This window comes from Lycorma delicatula, chromosome 8 (genome assembly GCF_047948215.1).
Source record: "Lycorma delicatula isolate Av1 chromosome 8, ASM4794821v1, whole genome shotgun sequence".
Taxonomy (NCBI): Eukaryota; Metazoa; Arthropoda; class Insecta; order Hemiptera; family Fulgoridae; genus Lycorma; species Lycorma delicatula.
In genome coordinates this window covers 72,047,281-72,065,953 of record NC_134462.1, presented here as the reverse complement: position 1 = coordinate 72,065,953, position 18,673 = coordinate 72,047,281, and the positions used below count along the sequence as shown (strand labels likewise).

Below are 18,673 nucleotides of genomic sequence, written 5' to 3'. Positions count from 1 at the left end.
ATCAATTGTTAGATTATATATATATATATATATATATATATATATATATATAATCTAATTATGTAAGATTATAGTTCTATACATGTTAGTCAAAATTATTCTCTGGAACATGGCAGAATAGCCAAAAGCACTCTAGGAATACAAATTGGAATTTGGTAAGCTGTTATAAAATTATATGTAATGTCCAGTTTTCCATATCTTAAACATTATCCAAACTTCGTTGTTTTTAGTTTTGAAGATGTCAAAACCACAAAAATGTAAGCACATTTCACTAAGTTTATTTTAAAAAGCAGAAATTCTTAAAAGAATTGGTGACGTAGCTTCACTGTACAGAATTGGACGTGCAATGACTTACGACATGCAAAAATATCCAGTAAAAATAGAAAAATTTTAAAAAGACAATGTCAGTAGTAAAAGTGAGGAAAACATTAAAATGTGGCACGTTCCTATTAATGGAAGATGCACTTAATGCTTGGTTTATCCAGGAACGTTCCAAACATATTCCTTTTTCTGGCAAAATCATCAAAGAAAAAGCTAAGCTTTTCCATAAAGAAATGATGAATAAAGAAGATTTCCACGTGAGTGACGGATGGTTTGACAAATTCAAGAAGGGCTATGAAATCCTTTTACTAACCACCACAGGTGAGAAACTTTCTTGTGATTTTACTGCCGTCAAGTCATATTAAGAAAAATTTATAGACAGTCCATAAAATTGAGTCTTGATCCTGACCATGTTTATAATGCTGATGAGAGTGGGTTATTTTGGAGGCTGCTACCGAAAAAAAACATTCATCCATTGTGCTGAAAAGAGCACTACAGGTAATGCAATATTGAAAAACAGAATTAGTTTATGCCTTGTTAAAACGCGAGTGGTACCCATAAACTTGAATTGCTTGTTATAGGTAAGTCCAAAAATCCTACGTTTTTTAAAAACATAAGACTTCTTGTAAAATACAAAAATCAAAGCCAAGCGTAGACAAGGGAAATATTTTTTTGACAGTTACCAGAAAAAGCATTGTTAGCTTTAGATAATTTTATATGGGGTATCCAGATGAGGAAGACTTAGAAAGTAAAGAAGGGTCTTACTTTTTTTGCAAAATGTTACAGCTATCATTCAACCAACAAACCAAAATGTAATCCAGATTGTTAAAACAAATTACAAAAAGAATCTATTGTATAATGTAATGAGTAAATTGGAAAATATGCCTATTCTAAAATGTTTAAAAGAAATAAATATTAAAGACACTGTGTTTGAGCTCGCAGAAGCACAGGAAAAGATTCCTGCCAAAACAACAGTGTGCTCTTGGAGAAATTTGTGGCCAATTCATCCTCTATTACTTTTATAAGAAAAACACAAAAAACCAGTGGAGAAAGAATAAATATCGATGACATCCGAAAGTACTGATTTTAGTCCTGATACTGAAATAAATGACATTAGAGAGTTGATAGTTCAACTGTACAGTCAGGACGACTCAGAAGGACTGACACAAGACGATGTAAATGAATGATTGACAGGAACTGATAATGAAAATTATCAATTGATGACCGACTGGGAGATAATTAAAAATGTGCTGGATCAGGATGAAGACGATGATGACAGTGAAAATGTGACACCTTCATCATCAGTTAGTACTGTAGGTCACAAAAGTGCTTTAAGTGCGTTTAATGTGTGTATCAAGTGGGCTAAAGGAAATGAAATGAAAGCTGCCAATATTTTAACATTAAAACGTTTTAGCAAGAAAATAATTTTAACTGTCCATTAAAGCAAAAATAACAAAAGACTGTTGATCAATATTTTTCTGTTAAGTAGTTAGTTGTATTATTGTTATTTTCTTACTCAAATTACATCAGTTATTCAAATTAATAAATGCATATGAAGTATGTAATGTTTTCTGCTGGTTATTCCATTGAAATTAGGGTAATTCCAGTAATCCGACAAATTCTGGTAATGCAACACCAGAAGTGCCCGATCATGTGTCAGATTATCGAGAGCCTACTGATTTTCTATTAGTTATTGTAAACTTTGTATTAAAGCAAGAATTGTATTTTGTTATTCACAATTGACCTATTTTGTACATTATAAGTTATTTAGGAGTAAATAAATTTATATTATATTTGTAAGTTTTTATGTATGCTATCTGTCAATATCTATATCAAACCACAAACATGCAACACTGATGTCAGAAGTAGGACAATGAGTGTGCTATGGTTAGTCAATGGTAGTTTAGGGTTTATATTTTTAAAATGTTTAAGTAATTTGTGATTTTATCTGTTTACTTTAATTTTGTGTAATTTATTTTGTAAATTTAGTTTAATATTAACATTTTAATAGCAGTAGCTCTTAGGTTATTAATATGATTTTTTTATTTTTTTTTTATGTAATTACAATTATAAATTTATTATTAATAAATAATAAAAAAATATCAACTTGTGATGATAACTTACCCGCTGCATTACAAATTTAAGCTCTATAAAGTGGTGTTTGATAAATTTTAATATAAAAATTTACAGATCATTTTCATTTATTTGGCTTATTAGGACTTTTAATGTAAAGAATCCAAATTAAAGAAGAGAATGTGATGAAAAAAAATTGTGTATGTTGCAATGTTTTAACATAAATCAATCCAAAGATATGAAAGTTTACGCTAATGTCTGCAAAATCAAAAATTACGGTGTGCTGCTAAACAAAACTGGCTGTCACTCACAAACGGGCTGGGACAAAAATAAAAGAATACCTGTTTTGGATTGGCAATCGATATGGGAATAACATATAAAAAAATCTTTTTAATTAAAAATAGTGAAGCAACCAAAAATAATTTGGTTAGATCACTTCATATGGATTGAATCTTTAGGTATGGATTTGCAACTTAATGATATATATATATATATATATCAGCAATAAAGAAATGAAAGTGATGTATCCAAGCAGTAATAATGAGGTCATATATGATTTCTTGTCTGATCCTCTTAACCATGATAAGGTGAAATGATCAGAACTCTTTAAACAAAGCCAACAAAAATAAAAAAATTATTACAACCAAATAAAAGCACAGAACACATAGTACTAACACTACAAATGTTTTTACCTCAGGTTGTTGAACAGAATTAGGCTGCAAATTTGAGTTCACTCTTAAATCATTTAATTGTTCAGCAGCTGCAACCTGAGCGAGACCTGCTTCACATACATCCAAGTTAATTAGTTCTGCTTGAAACTGAAGAAACAATGCATCGGGACTAAACTGCAAATGTTAAAAATAAAGAAAAACATCTCTTAATTTTGTTTAAATTTATTGTTAAATTATAAATAAAAATATTTCACAAACAGAATAAGAAAAATTTAAGAAAGCATTAGTAAAAGTATGTACTTCTGACAAATACAGTGAAGTGATGAAAAATTAATTTCTGCAGTCAAAATATCTATGAGTATCATAAAGTTTGAGACTCGTATTACAATCGTGCATAAGAGCATAACAATAGGTTGGACATCCTACAAGCTTTTAATGTCTTACCTAATTTTTGACTGCAAATATTTGTACAATATATAGTTTTTACTATATATACTATTACTATAATAGTTTGGACTATTTTTCTGAAGAAAATGGCTTAGTATTTTGTAATGACATTTCTTTTCTTATGGCACTTTGTAATGAACATAACCCAACAGAATGGCGCTTGTTCATTAATTCCTCTAAAGTTAGTTTAAAAGCTGTGCTTCTGCATAATAACAATAAATTCCCATCAGTAACTGTGGTTCACTCTGCTAGTATGATAGAAACATGAAAAATTTTAATTTATATTGGAAAAGCTTCAATATGCAGTGTATGAATGGAATATTTGTGGCGATTTGAAGGTAATTCCACTTATTCTTGGTCTACAGCTTGATTACACAAAGTACTGTTGTTTTTTGTGTAAATGGGATAGTAGAGTCAAATAAAACCATTTGATTAGAAATGAACGGCATAAATGTGAATCACTCATTCCTGAACAGAAAAATGTGAAATATTGTGTAATCCTAAAGATATGTATCTACCTTCGTTACATATCAAATTACGATTAATGAAGAATTTTATTAAGGCCATGGACAATACTCCTGGTTTCATGTAGTTAAAACAGAAGTTTCCAAAAATTTGTGATGGAAAAATTAAAGAAGGAATATTTGTGGGTCCACAAATACAATTCACTATTGCATGATGAAAAGTTTGAGGAACTATTGAATCCACTGGAGAAAGCAGCTTGACAAGCATTCAAAAATGTTACTCAAGAGTTTTTTGTGAAATCGAAAGTTGGAAAATTACTGTAATATTGTCAGTGATCTTATAACATCTTATAAAAATTTGGGTTGTAATATGTCCTTAAAAGTACGCATCAAGATTTCTTCTTGGAAAATCTTGGTGCAGTGAGTGATGAGCAGGGGGAACACTCTCATCAGGAGATTTAAGCTATGGAAAAGAGGTATCAAGGCAAATGGAATCCTAATATGCTGGCCGATTATTATTGGACCATCAAGAGAGATGTTTCACAGGTGAAATATAGCAGAAAATCATCATTTCTTACTTTCTAAGCGAATCAAATATTTGAATATTGTGTATTTAAGAATGCAGAAAGATTAAAACGTTTGACATTATATACGCCTGTCTCTCAGAAACATTGCATGATGGGAAAAACCAACATCATATTTGAATTCGGGAGAAAAAATAGTATCAAAATCGCATATTTTCTTCCCGAGACAAAAAAACATATATATATATATATATATATATGCAAACAATTCATCAACATATTAACCACTTTTTTAATTTAATATTATATGAAATATAAACCACTAATACACAGTAATTACATAAGTTAAACTTACCATATTAATTTCTAATAAGTAGTTTTCATGGTATACAGCTTCTTCAGTTAGTATTAAATTCTATATCTATTATATTAAAACAAATTCTTTTAATTTTTTGTCATTTTATTTGAAATTAAGTTTTATATTTTGTTAAATACATTGTTTTATTATTATTATTTTATATATATATACAGGCTGATTCAAAGAAACTGCAAATTTTGAAAGTTGTGTTGGTAGCCGTGGGCGATTGGTACCACTTGATAAGTGGCGTCAGCCTCTCTAACCTAACCTGCCATTTAGTTATCACGGATCCTTGGAGTGGTGCGCAATGTGCATTTGCTATCAAAGCGTTTTACAAAAACAATGACAGTGCGGATGGAGCACATAGAGAATTTCGCCGTCATTTTAATCTGGGACGGTACAACTGTGTTCCATCAGCACATGCAATTAAAACATGGATATCTAATTTTGAGGAAACTGGTTCGGCAATGAAAAAGAAATCTCCAGGCTGTGAGTGAACGGTCTGTACACCACAGAATGTTCATGCTTTACAAGATGCTGTTACACGAAGTCAACATCGGTCAATCCGTCGTCTCTCAGCATCTTTACAATTGCATAGTTCAAGTGTTCGAAGAATGTTAGTGAAGGAATGACTTGCAATACCATCCATACAAGTTGCAGATCGTCCAGGAACTGAAACCAAAAGATGCAATTGTGCGAGCACAATTCTGTAATGTAATGCTTCAGAAGATAAATGATAATGAAGTGTTTGTTCATGAACTGTGGATGTCAGACGAAGCGCATTTCCACCTCAGTGGATTTGTTAACAAGCAAAATTTTAGATACTGGGTGTGCCCAGTAAATCCTACACAGCAAAATCAGCAAAATCCTACACAACTACACCAGCATCCGTTGCACAACCAGTCACGGTGTGCTATGTCATCTTACGGTTATAGGCCCTTATTTTTTGAGGATGAACATGGTCTTGCGATTACAGTGACGTCGGCTCATTACGTAGCCATGCTTGAAACCTTTATTGTGGAATAACAAAAGAGATTTCCACCAATTCTTAATACAGCCTGGTTTCAACAAGACTGAGCAACGTCACATACTGCACAAATATCGATGGCAGCTGTACGCCGATTGCTTGGACAACGGGTCATTTCACGAAATGGTAACATTAGATGGCCTCCCAGATCGCCTGATCTCTCAGCTTGCGATTACTTTTTGTGGGGTCACCTTAAAAGCAAAGTGTTCCACAGTAGACCTGCTACAATGAAAGAACTGAAGGCAAAGATCCGAGAAGCAATTGCGGAAATTCAAGTTGAGATGTTACGTCAAACCATGAACAATTTAACGAAGAGACTTTGTGAGTGTTTACGTAAAAGAGGAGGTCACCTGGAAGATTTCATCTTTAAAAAATAAACTAAAATGTATGTATCCTAAAACGGCAACATTTGTACAATTACACAAAATAAAATTCATTTTCTAAAAAAATTTTTCATTAACGTTATTTAATTTTTTTAATTTCCCGTTTCTTTGAATCACCTTTATATATATATTATTTTAAATTAAGTTTTATTATTCAAAATATAAAAGATTAAAATAATATATTTTAATGTATGATAAAGAATTTAATACTGAAACATTTTTAATTATAAAAAAATCTATCTTCCAAAAATATTTTTTTTTTCTAATAAATATAACCCTACTAATGGAACCTACATCTGTGTCAAGATATTTCAAAATAAGCAGCTAAATTGAGATGAAACAAAAAAAAACTGAAAAACTTTTCAGCATACAAAAGAAACAAATCAAAGCTTATAAAAATGACAACTATTCCCTACACATAAATATGTAAGAATTACATTAACATGATTTAAAAATACTTATTTAAAATAGGTAAAATGACAAAACTCAGTTTCTTTTACATTTAAAACACTGATGGAAAGTGCTTTTATGACATTAAGGACATAAATTAAAAAAAACTAACAAAAAACTGAGCTTCTAGAAAAGGTAATATTTACAAGCCAACATAAGCTGGCAGCACATGTCAGAGACTTAGTTTTTGTTATCAAAAAACTATAGTAAAATAAAGTACTGTAGAAGGGGAGAAGTTTTCACCAATTAAACTTAAGTCAAATACATTAAAATTGTGTTGAATTATCTCTAAAAATAAAATAGTAACATAAATAATTTCAATATAAGTTAAATAATTTAAAATAATCTTTTACTCTAAAATAATTACCCATTTTTAATTAAATATATAGAAAAAATAGCATATAAAGATAGCAGCATAGGGCTAAGCTAAAACATGGAATACAACAAAATAAGCAACAATACAGTAAGAGACTTGAATTGCTGTATACACAATGGACAGTCCATTACCAATGAAATTACTTCATTTGTGTAAATGAATAAACAAAAAAATGTGGAATATAAGTTTAATAATATATTTATAGAAGAGAAAACAACTTACTACGTTGCCGATAGTAAAATTTTCTTCTTGAAGAAAGTTTTTATTATGACTTCTTGCATTAGATAATTTAAGTTTTTTTCTTCTATCACTGTCGTAACGACGAGGCTCTTTAAATTCTACAGCCTGTTGATTATTATTGGAAGATTTATTATTCGAACTAACAGCTGACTGAGAGGCAGAACTACTACAAGAACCAGATGTCTTTAATACTAATTCACAATCGGGAACTGATAAACACTGATCAACATTTAATTCTTTATGAATCACAGCTTTTGAACCACTTTTATCTGAGCTTGATAAATTAATTTTATCATCAGGTAAACAAACATGTGTTTTTGCAGGTAAAAGAGCTAAAGATTTAATTGAATCAGGAATTGTAAGAGGTTTTGCTGAATTCTGTTTATCGCTACTATCATTCTGTATTATGAAAGTTGTTTGTTTCACGCAAGAGTCACCACCATTATAATAAATATCATGTTCAGATGATTCATGAGAAGCATCAGTAAATTCTCTGCAAGAAGTCAGTTCACTGTTCAAACTCTGTGGAAGATTTAACTTTAAATCATCTAATACCAAAGGCAGTACACATTCTGGGTAAATTTCCTCTTCAACCATAGATGGAGCATCAGTATCTTCAGACTGATCACAATAAATTTTCTGTTTTTTAAAATCATTTAATGTTATTTTTTTATTTTTAATTTCATTTCTACCATTATAAATACATGGCTGAACCATATTAGAAGTTATTAATCTTATCTCATCACATTTTCTATCAAAATCCTTCACAGAAGTAGATGTTCTATCTCTTCTGTATACGTTAAAAGGCTGTACTGACTGTTCAATATTTTCTGGCTGTGTCATTTTTAGTTTAACAGCCGTAATAAAATTAAATGGATTTGGTTGTGCAGCGAACTCTTTTAACCACTTTGGTTCATCATTACGTTCATCCAAAAATTCTAATGCTGGAAATACAAATTTCGGTGGCTCAAATGATGATAATTTCACACTGCCTCTAGAACTGCCATGTAATGATAATTTATTTATTGCTCCACTATTTACATTGCCTGATTGAAATTGGTTATGCAAAGCACTAAGTGGTTTACTAAGAGGCGGCTCACTATCAGTCAATTCCTGAGAACAAAATATTAAATCATGTAATACATCTTTTTGTTAGTGAAAGTTCAATTAGTGGTACGATGTAAAGTATAAATTATTATAGTACTTAGTAAACAATTAAAATAGCAACTTAGATCAACAGCAAACATTAAATAACTATACAACTTTTAATGTTTTTAATATTTTCTCTATATTTATGCTCATGAAAATAAACTGACAATTTTACTTAATAAACATTTAAAACTGTAACTTGTGATTTTATTGAAAAACTTTTCTTATCTTTAACGCAAACTTTAGTTATGTAGACACCTTACATTCTGTTTTTTCTGGGTCAAGAAATTTCTATTTTTTTAAACTGGTCATCCATTATGTAAAGAATGTTTGTGTATAGTGCTCGTACCATAATTTCCCACCAACAATGCAAATTCAATTAATTTCCTGTACATAAGCTTTTGTCTAAGACAATTTTAATGATTGTAAATAGATACTGATTTCAAAGCATTTATAATATGTAAAAGAATAGAAAATGTTGCTTAAAACAAATTATGTTCCAGTATTTAAATGATCAACAGAATTTATAATTCATTAACTGATAACTGTATAAATTTGGTAGTTAAATTAATATTCTTGAGAAGATAAATAGGGTCTTTAACATAAAACTTTCTAATTTTCCACCTACACCTTATGATGATGTAACAGAAATAGTAACTGCAGTTGATGTAATTGCAGGCTGCAAACTGAAGACATCAGATATTGTTTGTGGAGACTAAGTCCTAGCACTTAATAAAAATGCTATTCAATCGATAATTGAACATTTAATAAAAATAAAAAGACGTTTTCGACCTTTTTAAATTAACAACAGTTTTGTAAATAATAATGATAAAATATATGTAAGTTGTATAGTAAGATATTATTTAATTATAACTATATATATCCTATATCTGTGTAATAAAATATTATCTCAGTCCGTATTAAAAGAAACTTTGGTTGATTCTGAAAGGTATTAGATTATGTCAATATTTCACTATTAATAAAAAAAATATTAGATTTTGAATGGTAGGTATCAGAGATTCTTCTTTAAATCTATTTTCTTTTTTCTGAAAAAACAGAACACAATCCGTGATTATTTATGGTTTTAGTTTTTTATGCCGGTTCAATGGCATTCCACAAGTTACAGGCACCTGGACCAATATTATTTCTTATGTATATAATTGGTTTGTGTTAACTTAAACATGATGGCTACAATAAGGGATTAACATTTATTGTATTACAGATAATACTGGTACTGTCTTTGAAGAGAATACTGTTAATGAGGCTGTTTATAAAGCTGAGGGACTTTAATGAAAAATGGTTAATGATAATTACCTATCTTTTAATTGTAATAAAGATAATGCTGTTCATTTTAATAATATAATTTATCAAATAGAGAAAAAATTAAAAATTCATGATTCTAAATAGATTGCACCTTGTCATAAAGATTATACAGGAATTGAGTATTCAAAAGACTGCAATTACCCAAGTTTTAATTTTGGATAGACAATTAAAATTTAATTTCCAAAAAAATAAAATAACAATAAATAACACAGACTTGATCAAAAATTTGATCTATTACAAGGTTTTTTGGACAGATGCATTTTTCCCTGAATTATTGTTTCTTGATAATACTATCAGGGTAAATTCTTATTTCTTAATTTGAAAGCCCTATTACGTTTAAATCTTTTAACTAAGATAATATGTTATAAGCCAAAACAGAATTCAATACAACTGTTATAAAAAGAATTTGAAGTTTTTAATTTTTGTTCATTCTACAAAAAAAAAACACCTGATACCACTTATGTATAAAAATGGAGAATTTGATTTTTTCTACCTGTAATTTTAATATAAATTTATTAATATAACTGTAATGTACAGATTACTAAATTTATAACATCACCTATGGAGAGACACTATTGTGTTGCAGGCTGTTGAATAAAACTTAAATATTAGTAAATATGTTCATATTAGCACACTGAAGGAAACAGTTTCAACAATCTGCTTTGGCTGAAATCATATTATAGTTTTAATAATAGCAATAACAAGGATTGATCATACATGATAATTTTTATTAAGTTTATATCATTACATGTACTTTTTTTGAGATTACAAGATCAATTGCTATGGTCATTAGCCCAGATGGAAATTTGTAACACATGAAAAATGCCATGCCTAACTGAGATTCAAACTGGGCTTCCACTGATGCTACCACTCCACTACAGAAATCAGCTTTTTATATATTATTTTTATTATTGTGTTTTTACCTGTATTATCGATTTTAATCTTTTGGTATTCTATTTTAGATATCTAAGTTTAAAAAATTCTCATTAAAATCTTTTATACTATATCTATATTTTATATTATATCTTTTAGCAAAAAAGTGGAAATTTAATGAAAAATTAAAAATTATAAGTTTGTATCTTTTATGGATAATTTTGTTAAAATTTTCATGTTTTTTATTATCTTGGGTAAATTTGAAGACTTTAATACTTTATAAATTTTTTTTGTTGATTTTATTTTCTCAACTTTAGATATTAATTTTTTTCAACAGGAATGGATTATAACACCTCCCACTACCCAGCATGTCTTTTGGTATGGAAAACTGCTAACTATAGTTTTGTTTATGTATTTATATATTATTTTTGTAGCTTAATAAATAAATAAATAAATGCAAGAAAAGCCAGTCCTGTAGAAATTTAAAGAAAAATAAGAGAAGTAAATAGTGAGTGATAAGGTTATAAAAAAATTAAATTATAAAAATGGGTCACAATGTTTAATACATTTCCATAATTAAGATCATCCTAGATGACCAACTCTTTGAGGCAAAGGGTAAAATTTATTAAGGACAGACGGTTTGGTTTACTCACTGCTGGTGGATTCAATTACTTAAATCTATAAATCTCTATTTAAAATTGTCAGTATACATCTTTGGTACAGAAAATTTATACAGATGGGTTTCTTGACTGTTGATAAAATGAAAAAAAGTGAATGCAAATAATTTGATCTTTTCACATTTTATGTAAGCAAGAGTGCAGCAAATTCATTAATTATACTATTATTGGTGATGATCAATATTTATGACAGATATCATATGACAGATTGATATCTATTATAACCCCAATGAAAGTATATGCTAATAAAGGGAATAGCTTCACTTAGGAACTCAAAACAAAAAAAAAACTCTTTTGCAGTTCTGCACAAGACCGACTTTTTGTTATTTTATTTTGTTTCCTTTTGAAAAAGTATCAAATCACTCTAATCTAAAATTTAAAAAAAGTTAAACAAATTAAGAAATAAATAAAAAACACAAATAAGTAAACAATCAAGTAGATTAAAATAAAATAAAACTATTCACAAATATAAATAGTAATAAAAAAATAATAATTTTAATATATTGTAACAAAATAATACAGTAATAAATTAATAATTTCATTGCTCTCACTATTTTACGGTCAGAAAACACTGATTTTCATAGAATAATGCACCACTACATACATTCAAATAACCAATAGACCCTACATATAAGTATCACGTTTCAACTAGCTCATCACTGTAACTCACTATATAAGGGCATATGAATAATACACCACCACAGAATCAACATAACCCTTAGATAAAATACACATACCCCAGTCATGATGACCCACAAAGCAGGTGACACTACTTGAATATACCAAACAATATTGCTAACAACATATACTGCAGATAAAGAAATGTCAACATTCCAACTTGAAGTATCATAACAAACCACATTTCTAGCTTGTTCTGCTCAATTTTTTTCAATTTTAACTGGGCTTAACTCAAGAACGACTCAACCATTCTTCGTCATATTTTCACATGCACTATTTAAGACATACAACTAAAGCGTAACTAAATTTCAATGAAATTGATCAAGTAGTTTTGGAGATTTTCAAGGCACAAAATGTTATACATAGGCCTATAAATATATAAGGAAATCACAATTTAAGTGAATAGTATTTTCAAGAAAGAGAATATTGGCCGATGGATGATGTATAGAAAGAAAATGGTAGAGAAAGAAGGAAGGAATAAATCAGTCAGAAGAGATCCTTTATTAGTATCAATAGTCAAAAAGACACGAGTAGTTCATAAGTCTGAAATATCTAAAAATATACATGTTAATAAAAATAAAGTAAAAAAAAAAAAAGATGACATGATAAGATACAAATACATCTATATCTCAAAATATATCAGTCTTCATATATAAATACAGTCACATAGTCCACAGTTCTCCAAAAAATTTATAAAACTTCATACACACACACAAACTTTTTTTAAATTTTACTTGTAAATTTCACTACAAACACTGGTATTTGTTACATTTTTCCCAGAAAAAAAAAATTCATACAAAATATGCCAGGACTGTCAACCATTCTTGGTGTTATCTGGTGAGACAGGTTGGCTGTGGATTGAAGCAGAAGTCCTATTCCTGTCCATTGGTTGCACAATAAGTCTGGCTGAGTGCCAATCTGAAATTCTAATGCCTCCAAAAATAAAAAATACAGCATACATTCTGTGTTTTAAATAATAATTTTTAATTACTCATTCATGATTTTCCTAATATTTTATTTTTTTTAAAATACTTTCATTTCAGAATAAAATTTAAAAAAATATTCATCAGTGTCAACAGTCTCACTTCTGTGTTATTTTTATTTTTTTTACACACAACTACTCTTTATTCTGGGTATTATGGCACACATATTAAGGAGTTAACAAAAACATATAGCACTTTTTGCCATCAATACAAAGGAACTATTATGAAAGTTTTGCAATGTGACTTATTTTTTACAATTTTTTTAAATAGTTTCCGCCACACATTGTATGCTTCTCAATCCTTTGAAATTAGCCTTCAAAGAAACCCTGCCATGTTTTGTTGTTGATCTTTGTTGGCATACTAACTGTCCCAAGCCCTTACAAAATCATCATTGCTCATAAAATGGCCCCTTTCAGTTCTTGACCTAGGGGAAACAGCACGAAATCAGCGCAGCATAAAAGGTCAGGACTGTAGGGCAGGTGCTCTAACAGTTTTATTCCAGTGCTGGCCAAATACTCAACAAACTTTGGAGTAGTGCGCTGGAGCATTATAACAAACGTTGAAGAAATCATGTGTCCATCCTTGAATTTTGGTATTTAGGTTCAGCTTCTTGAGAGCATCAACAACTTTAGGCAGAGATTCCTCAGTAAACCGCTTCCTTGTCTTTTGAGTTTCCAACACAACTCACTCTAAAACTCCTCTCACGCTAAAAAACACAGCCACCATTCTCTTCATTGACCTGGAATTTCAAACAGTCATGGAAGTCTCCTCATCTTCAAACACCCACACTTTGTTCTGAACCTTGGTCAAGATGTCATAATAGCACAGCCAAGTCTAGTCGCCTATCACAACACTCTTCACATAGGGAGATTTCCATTTTCACACTTTTTCAGCATTCCATGGTATATCTGATTGCTATGAAACTCCCAAAGGGTACAAAGGCTTTCTAACTTGAAGGTGATCTCTTAGAATAGCATGAATACTGGTGCATTAATGCCCAAGGACACCTTTATTTGGCGGGTCATACGCATGTCTGTCTCAAGCATTTTTTGTACTAGAGCAATGTCTTCCTCATTCGCACAGGAAGACTCCAACATCAAACTGACCTTAGAGCGTCCATAAAGCAAAAATTTCATCTGAGACTCTTGGTACTAACTAAATATTGTACAATGAACAGAACCTTCTAAACAATTATCAATACTTAATCCACATGCAAAATTGTCTTTTATCGTTTTCGACCATGATGACATCACTGCTTTTTCACTTAAACAGCTAAAAAGCAAATGACACTGAGACGGTGACTAAAGCAGCTACAAAGAGGGTTGGAACTTGCCTAAACACACACTAAGTTCTAACTGCCTGGGATGATCCATTCCGTTGTACTATTAAACTTTCCTAAAAGTCCTTCGTATATCTTGAGAATTCATTAACTGCAAGTTATAACACATAAACAACACATTTTATCAGTATCTTCAGTTTTATAAAAAGTAATTTGTAGAGTATTAAAAGAGAGAACTGAGGAAGGCAGATTAAGATGGTTTGGAACTAGTAGATTATACCAAGTGAAAGAATAGCAAAAGAAAATTATTTAAATATATAATAGGAAGACCAAGAAATCAACAGTTGGAAAATGTAAAGGAGTACCTGAGTAAGAGAACACAAGTAGAGAAAGTTTTCAAGGAGTGGTGGAAAGAAAGCTAGGTGGTAATAGTCCACAATCCAATTTAATAACAATTGGAAAAAAGGAAATGATGATGATTATTCAGTTAAGTTTAAATAAGTAAATTTTATTTCTCTGTAAATTTATATAATTTATATTCTTTAAATACAGCTGGATCATCACATTTGTTGCAGGACATAAGTAGCAAACTGTTAGTAGTGCATTACTGAATTTTAAGTGACCTACTGAACATCCACCTGCAACTAGCATTACAGGATACCATACTCATATATATTACTTTTAAATACCGATTTTTATAATAAAACTACCTTGTAACCTGCATATATTAATGATAACATATGAGCTCAAATACTAGTTACATTTTATAGTTAATAAAATTAAATGTAGTAAGATTATACCGGGTGAACATTTGAAAAGTTACCACATTTATTATTCAACAGCTACCAGTCCCATCGTATTTCTGTTTGCAGGTATATATACTATTCTCAGGGAGAACCTTTTTAAAATTATTTTCAAAGGGGTGGAACCAACACTCTCTGCTACACCTACCCAACTCAAAAAAATTAAATGGCAGTGGTAACAATTAATTAAATTAATTGGCAACCCAAAAAAAATAATGAATTTTGGTGAAAAGAAAATAAAAATCCGCCAAGCCCTTCGCTCGGTAGGTACAAAAAACCAAATGGAGTAGTACTTTTTATAAATTTCTGTCCAACAAAAATAACTATAAAATTATGTGATATTTTTAAACCATTTTAAATATGAATAATCAGTTGATTAAAACTGTGAAAATTATTTTTTTAAATTACCAACACAAAATTTCACTCTTAAATTTTTTCTAAATTTTCACGGATTGAAAAATTATTTTTCTTAAACGAGACAATGTGGCTTGTGACACGTCATTGGAAAGTCCTTTGAATTACAAGTAATTTGGTACAAATAAAATAATAATTGGTTCACTGGTACTGAAGTTATAATTAAAAATGTGGTTTTTTAGGTTATGTTGAAATACAGTGTTACTGACCCAAAGCATTAGGTCTGAAATTGTTCGTTCTTCTTAAAAAAGATGGGCTTTAGGTTTCTCCAGCATTGAAAAAATGTACCAGTAAACACAGCATTATAAGATCAGTTAAGCATATGAAAAACAAATAATAAAGTACCTACTTCTTTGCTGGTATCGTTGAAAAATTTATTCATAAATGAATAATTGCTAATCAAAAAATAAGGCTAAAATGATTCATTAGTTAATTTTATTATGAAGGTTTTTAATAAGAGTCCTTAAGAAGTAACAAATAAAATACATTTTTTTTACGTCAATAAAATAAAAGTATCAATTTTTAAATCATTTGTTCAAAATGATTCCCATTTTCCTGTAAACAATAATAAAGTCTTTGTTGAAATTCACATCTTATTTTTATTAAAGTCTCTTCAGTTACATCCCTACATGTTCTTACAATTTTATTTTTCAACTCTTGTATGTTAGCATGTATTTCTTTATGAATTATTGATTTTAAATGACCCCACAAAAAAAAGTTCAGTGATGTAAGATCAGCAGATCTTGCTGGCCACTCAACTGTTCCTCTTCTACCCATTCAGTGCCCAGGAAACATTTGGTCCAACCATTGTTGAACTGGAAGTGAACAGTGAGCAGGTGCTCCATCTTGCTGAAAATGAAGCACGTCTTCGTTAAGTAACATGTTTCCATTGTCATCTAACTGATTTTCTATGGCACGGACTATTAGTGGGTGAATAACTTCATACAGCAACTGCAAATACTTTTCACCTACCAAATTCCCATCGATAAATACTGGACAGATTATGTTATCACTGAAAATCCTGGCCCACACATTTATTTTATCAGGATACTGTGTGCTTCCAACATTGAAAATATGAGTATTTACCTTGCTCCATTGTAACTGCCATTCCATAATTGTCATTCCCATTGGCAGTTATGTTTATTAACAAAGCCATTTGGAAAGAAGATGAATTCATCAGAAAAACAAATTTTTTTTGTAAACATTGGATTGGCATATATTAATTGAATCATTTCTTCACAGAATTCAATCCTTCTGTCAGCATCATCCTCAATCAGTTCTTGATGCAGTTGAATTTTAGACAGAAAAGAATTATTCAGTTCTAATGTAGTGAAAACAGAACCGTAAGAAACCCCAGTTTCACAGGATATTTTACAAATTGAGCTCTGAGGATTTGCTATTACATTTCCCAATATTTCAACCAAAATTAATTCATCTAAAGCCTTTTGCCCTGCACATTTCTTATTCATCACAGATCCCGTTTCTTGAAATTTTTTTACAAATTTTACAAAGTAGAACTGTGAAACACTTTTATTTGGATGCTGTACATAAATGCTTGGGCAGTTCTAGCACATTTATTTTGTTCTCCGTATGTAAAAATTAGTACAGTCCTTTCTTCCAGATTGTAAGTCATTTAGCGAAACAAATTTACTAAAGACAAAAAATGAAAGGCAAAATGGTAGAACAATAACACAAACCAAATGCCAAGTTTAACTACAAACACAACAATTTAAATAAAACACGATGAAATAAATTCAATAAATACGTTTTACCACTAATTACATACATTATGAAAGAAAACAATTTGCAAAAATTTAAAGTTATAACAAGGTAATCAATTTTTCAACATGTTACCAGCAAAGAAGTAGGTACCTTATTATTGGTTTTTCATATGTTTCTAACTGATGTTAGTTATACTGCTGTGTTTACTGGTAGGTTTTTTCAATGCTAGAGAAACCTAAAAACCATATTTTTAATGGACGATTTCAGACCTAATGTTTTGGGTCAGTAACGTTGTATCCCAACATAACTTAAAAATATCACATTTTTAATCATAACTTCAATATTAGAGAACCAATATTTATTTTATTTGTACCAAATTACTTGTCATTCAAAGGGCCATCCAATCAGGTGTCATAAGCTACATCATCTCATTTAAAAAAAAGTTTTCAACCCTTGAAAATTTAGAAAACATTAAGGGCAAAATTTTGTGTTGGTAATTTAAAAAATAATTTTCAGTTTTAATCCACATATTGTGATTATTTCAAATAGTTTAAGAAGTGATATCTCATAATTTTATAGTTATTTTTGTTGGACTGAAATTTAAAAAAGTACTACTCCAAATGTTTTTTTGCACCTACCGAGCGAAGGGGTGGGCAGAATTTAATTTCCTTTTCACCAAAATTCGTTGTTTTTTTTCAGGTAGTCAAATAATCTAATACTAATTGTTACCATTGCCATTTAAGATTTTTGAGTTGGGGTAGGTGTAGTGGAGAGGCCGGCCTCCATGGTGTGAGTGGTAGTGTCTCAGCCTTTCATCCGGAGGTCCCAGGTTTGAATCCCAGTAAGGCATGGCATTTTCACATGCTACAAAAATTGTCATTCATCTCATTCTCTGATGTAATACATAACGGTGGTCCCAGAAGTTAAAAAAAAAAAAAAAAAAAAAAGTAGAAAAAGGTGTAGCAGAGAGGATGGGTTCCACCTCTTCAAAAATTTGAAAAAGGTTCCCCCCCCGAGAATGGTATACATGCCTGCAAACATAAATACAATGCGAATAATAATTAGGTAACTTTTCAAATAACCATTCGGTATATCTGAATACTTTATAATCAAGAATAACAAATCATACTAAGAATAAATGAATAAAAAATTTGGTTATTTACATTTAACGGTCCTCCACTGATAGAATCGTCTTGAGTAGATGAATGAGGACGATCATCTGAACTTTCAATCTTTTCTCCACCTTCTTTTATTCCTTCTAACCCTCCAGAATTACCAGCAGTGAAAATTTCTCTTCTACAAACTGCAAGAGAATTAAAAGAGAAAAATAAAAAATAACCTTATCACCCACATAAATCAGAAATATTGAACAGGTAAATCAAAAACAATATTGTTATCTCAAATAACTAGCACATTTGACAAAAAAATTGTATTGTCT

General features: G+C 30.0%; 1 protein-coding gene across 1 annotated transcript in view; it reads right to left on the bottom strand.

Moving 5' to 3' along the window:
* The window catches only part of LOC142329328 (uncharacterized), a 63,801-nt gene that overhangs the window by 4,167 nt on the left and 40,961 nt on the right, over positions 1 to 18,673 (bottom strand). Inside the window, exons 6-8 of the mRNA XM_075373813.1 lie at positions 18,399 to 18,538; positions 7,317 to 8,447; positions 3,087 to 3,239 (exon numbers count right to left, since the gene is read on the bottom strand). Of these exons, the coding sequence (XP_075229928.1) occupies positions 3,087 to 3,239; positions 7,317 to 8,447; positions 18,399 to 18,538 (1,424 nt within the window). The remainder of the gene's footprint in view (positions 1 to 3,086; positions 3,240 to 7,316; positions 8,448 to 18,398; positions 18,539 to 18,673) is intronic.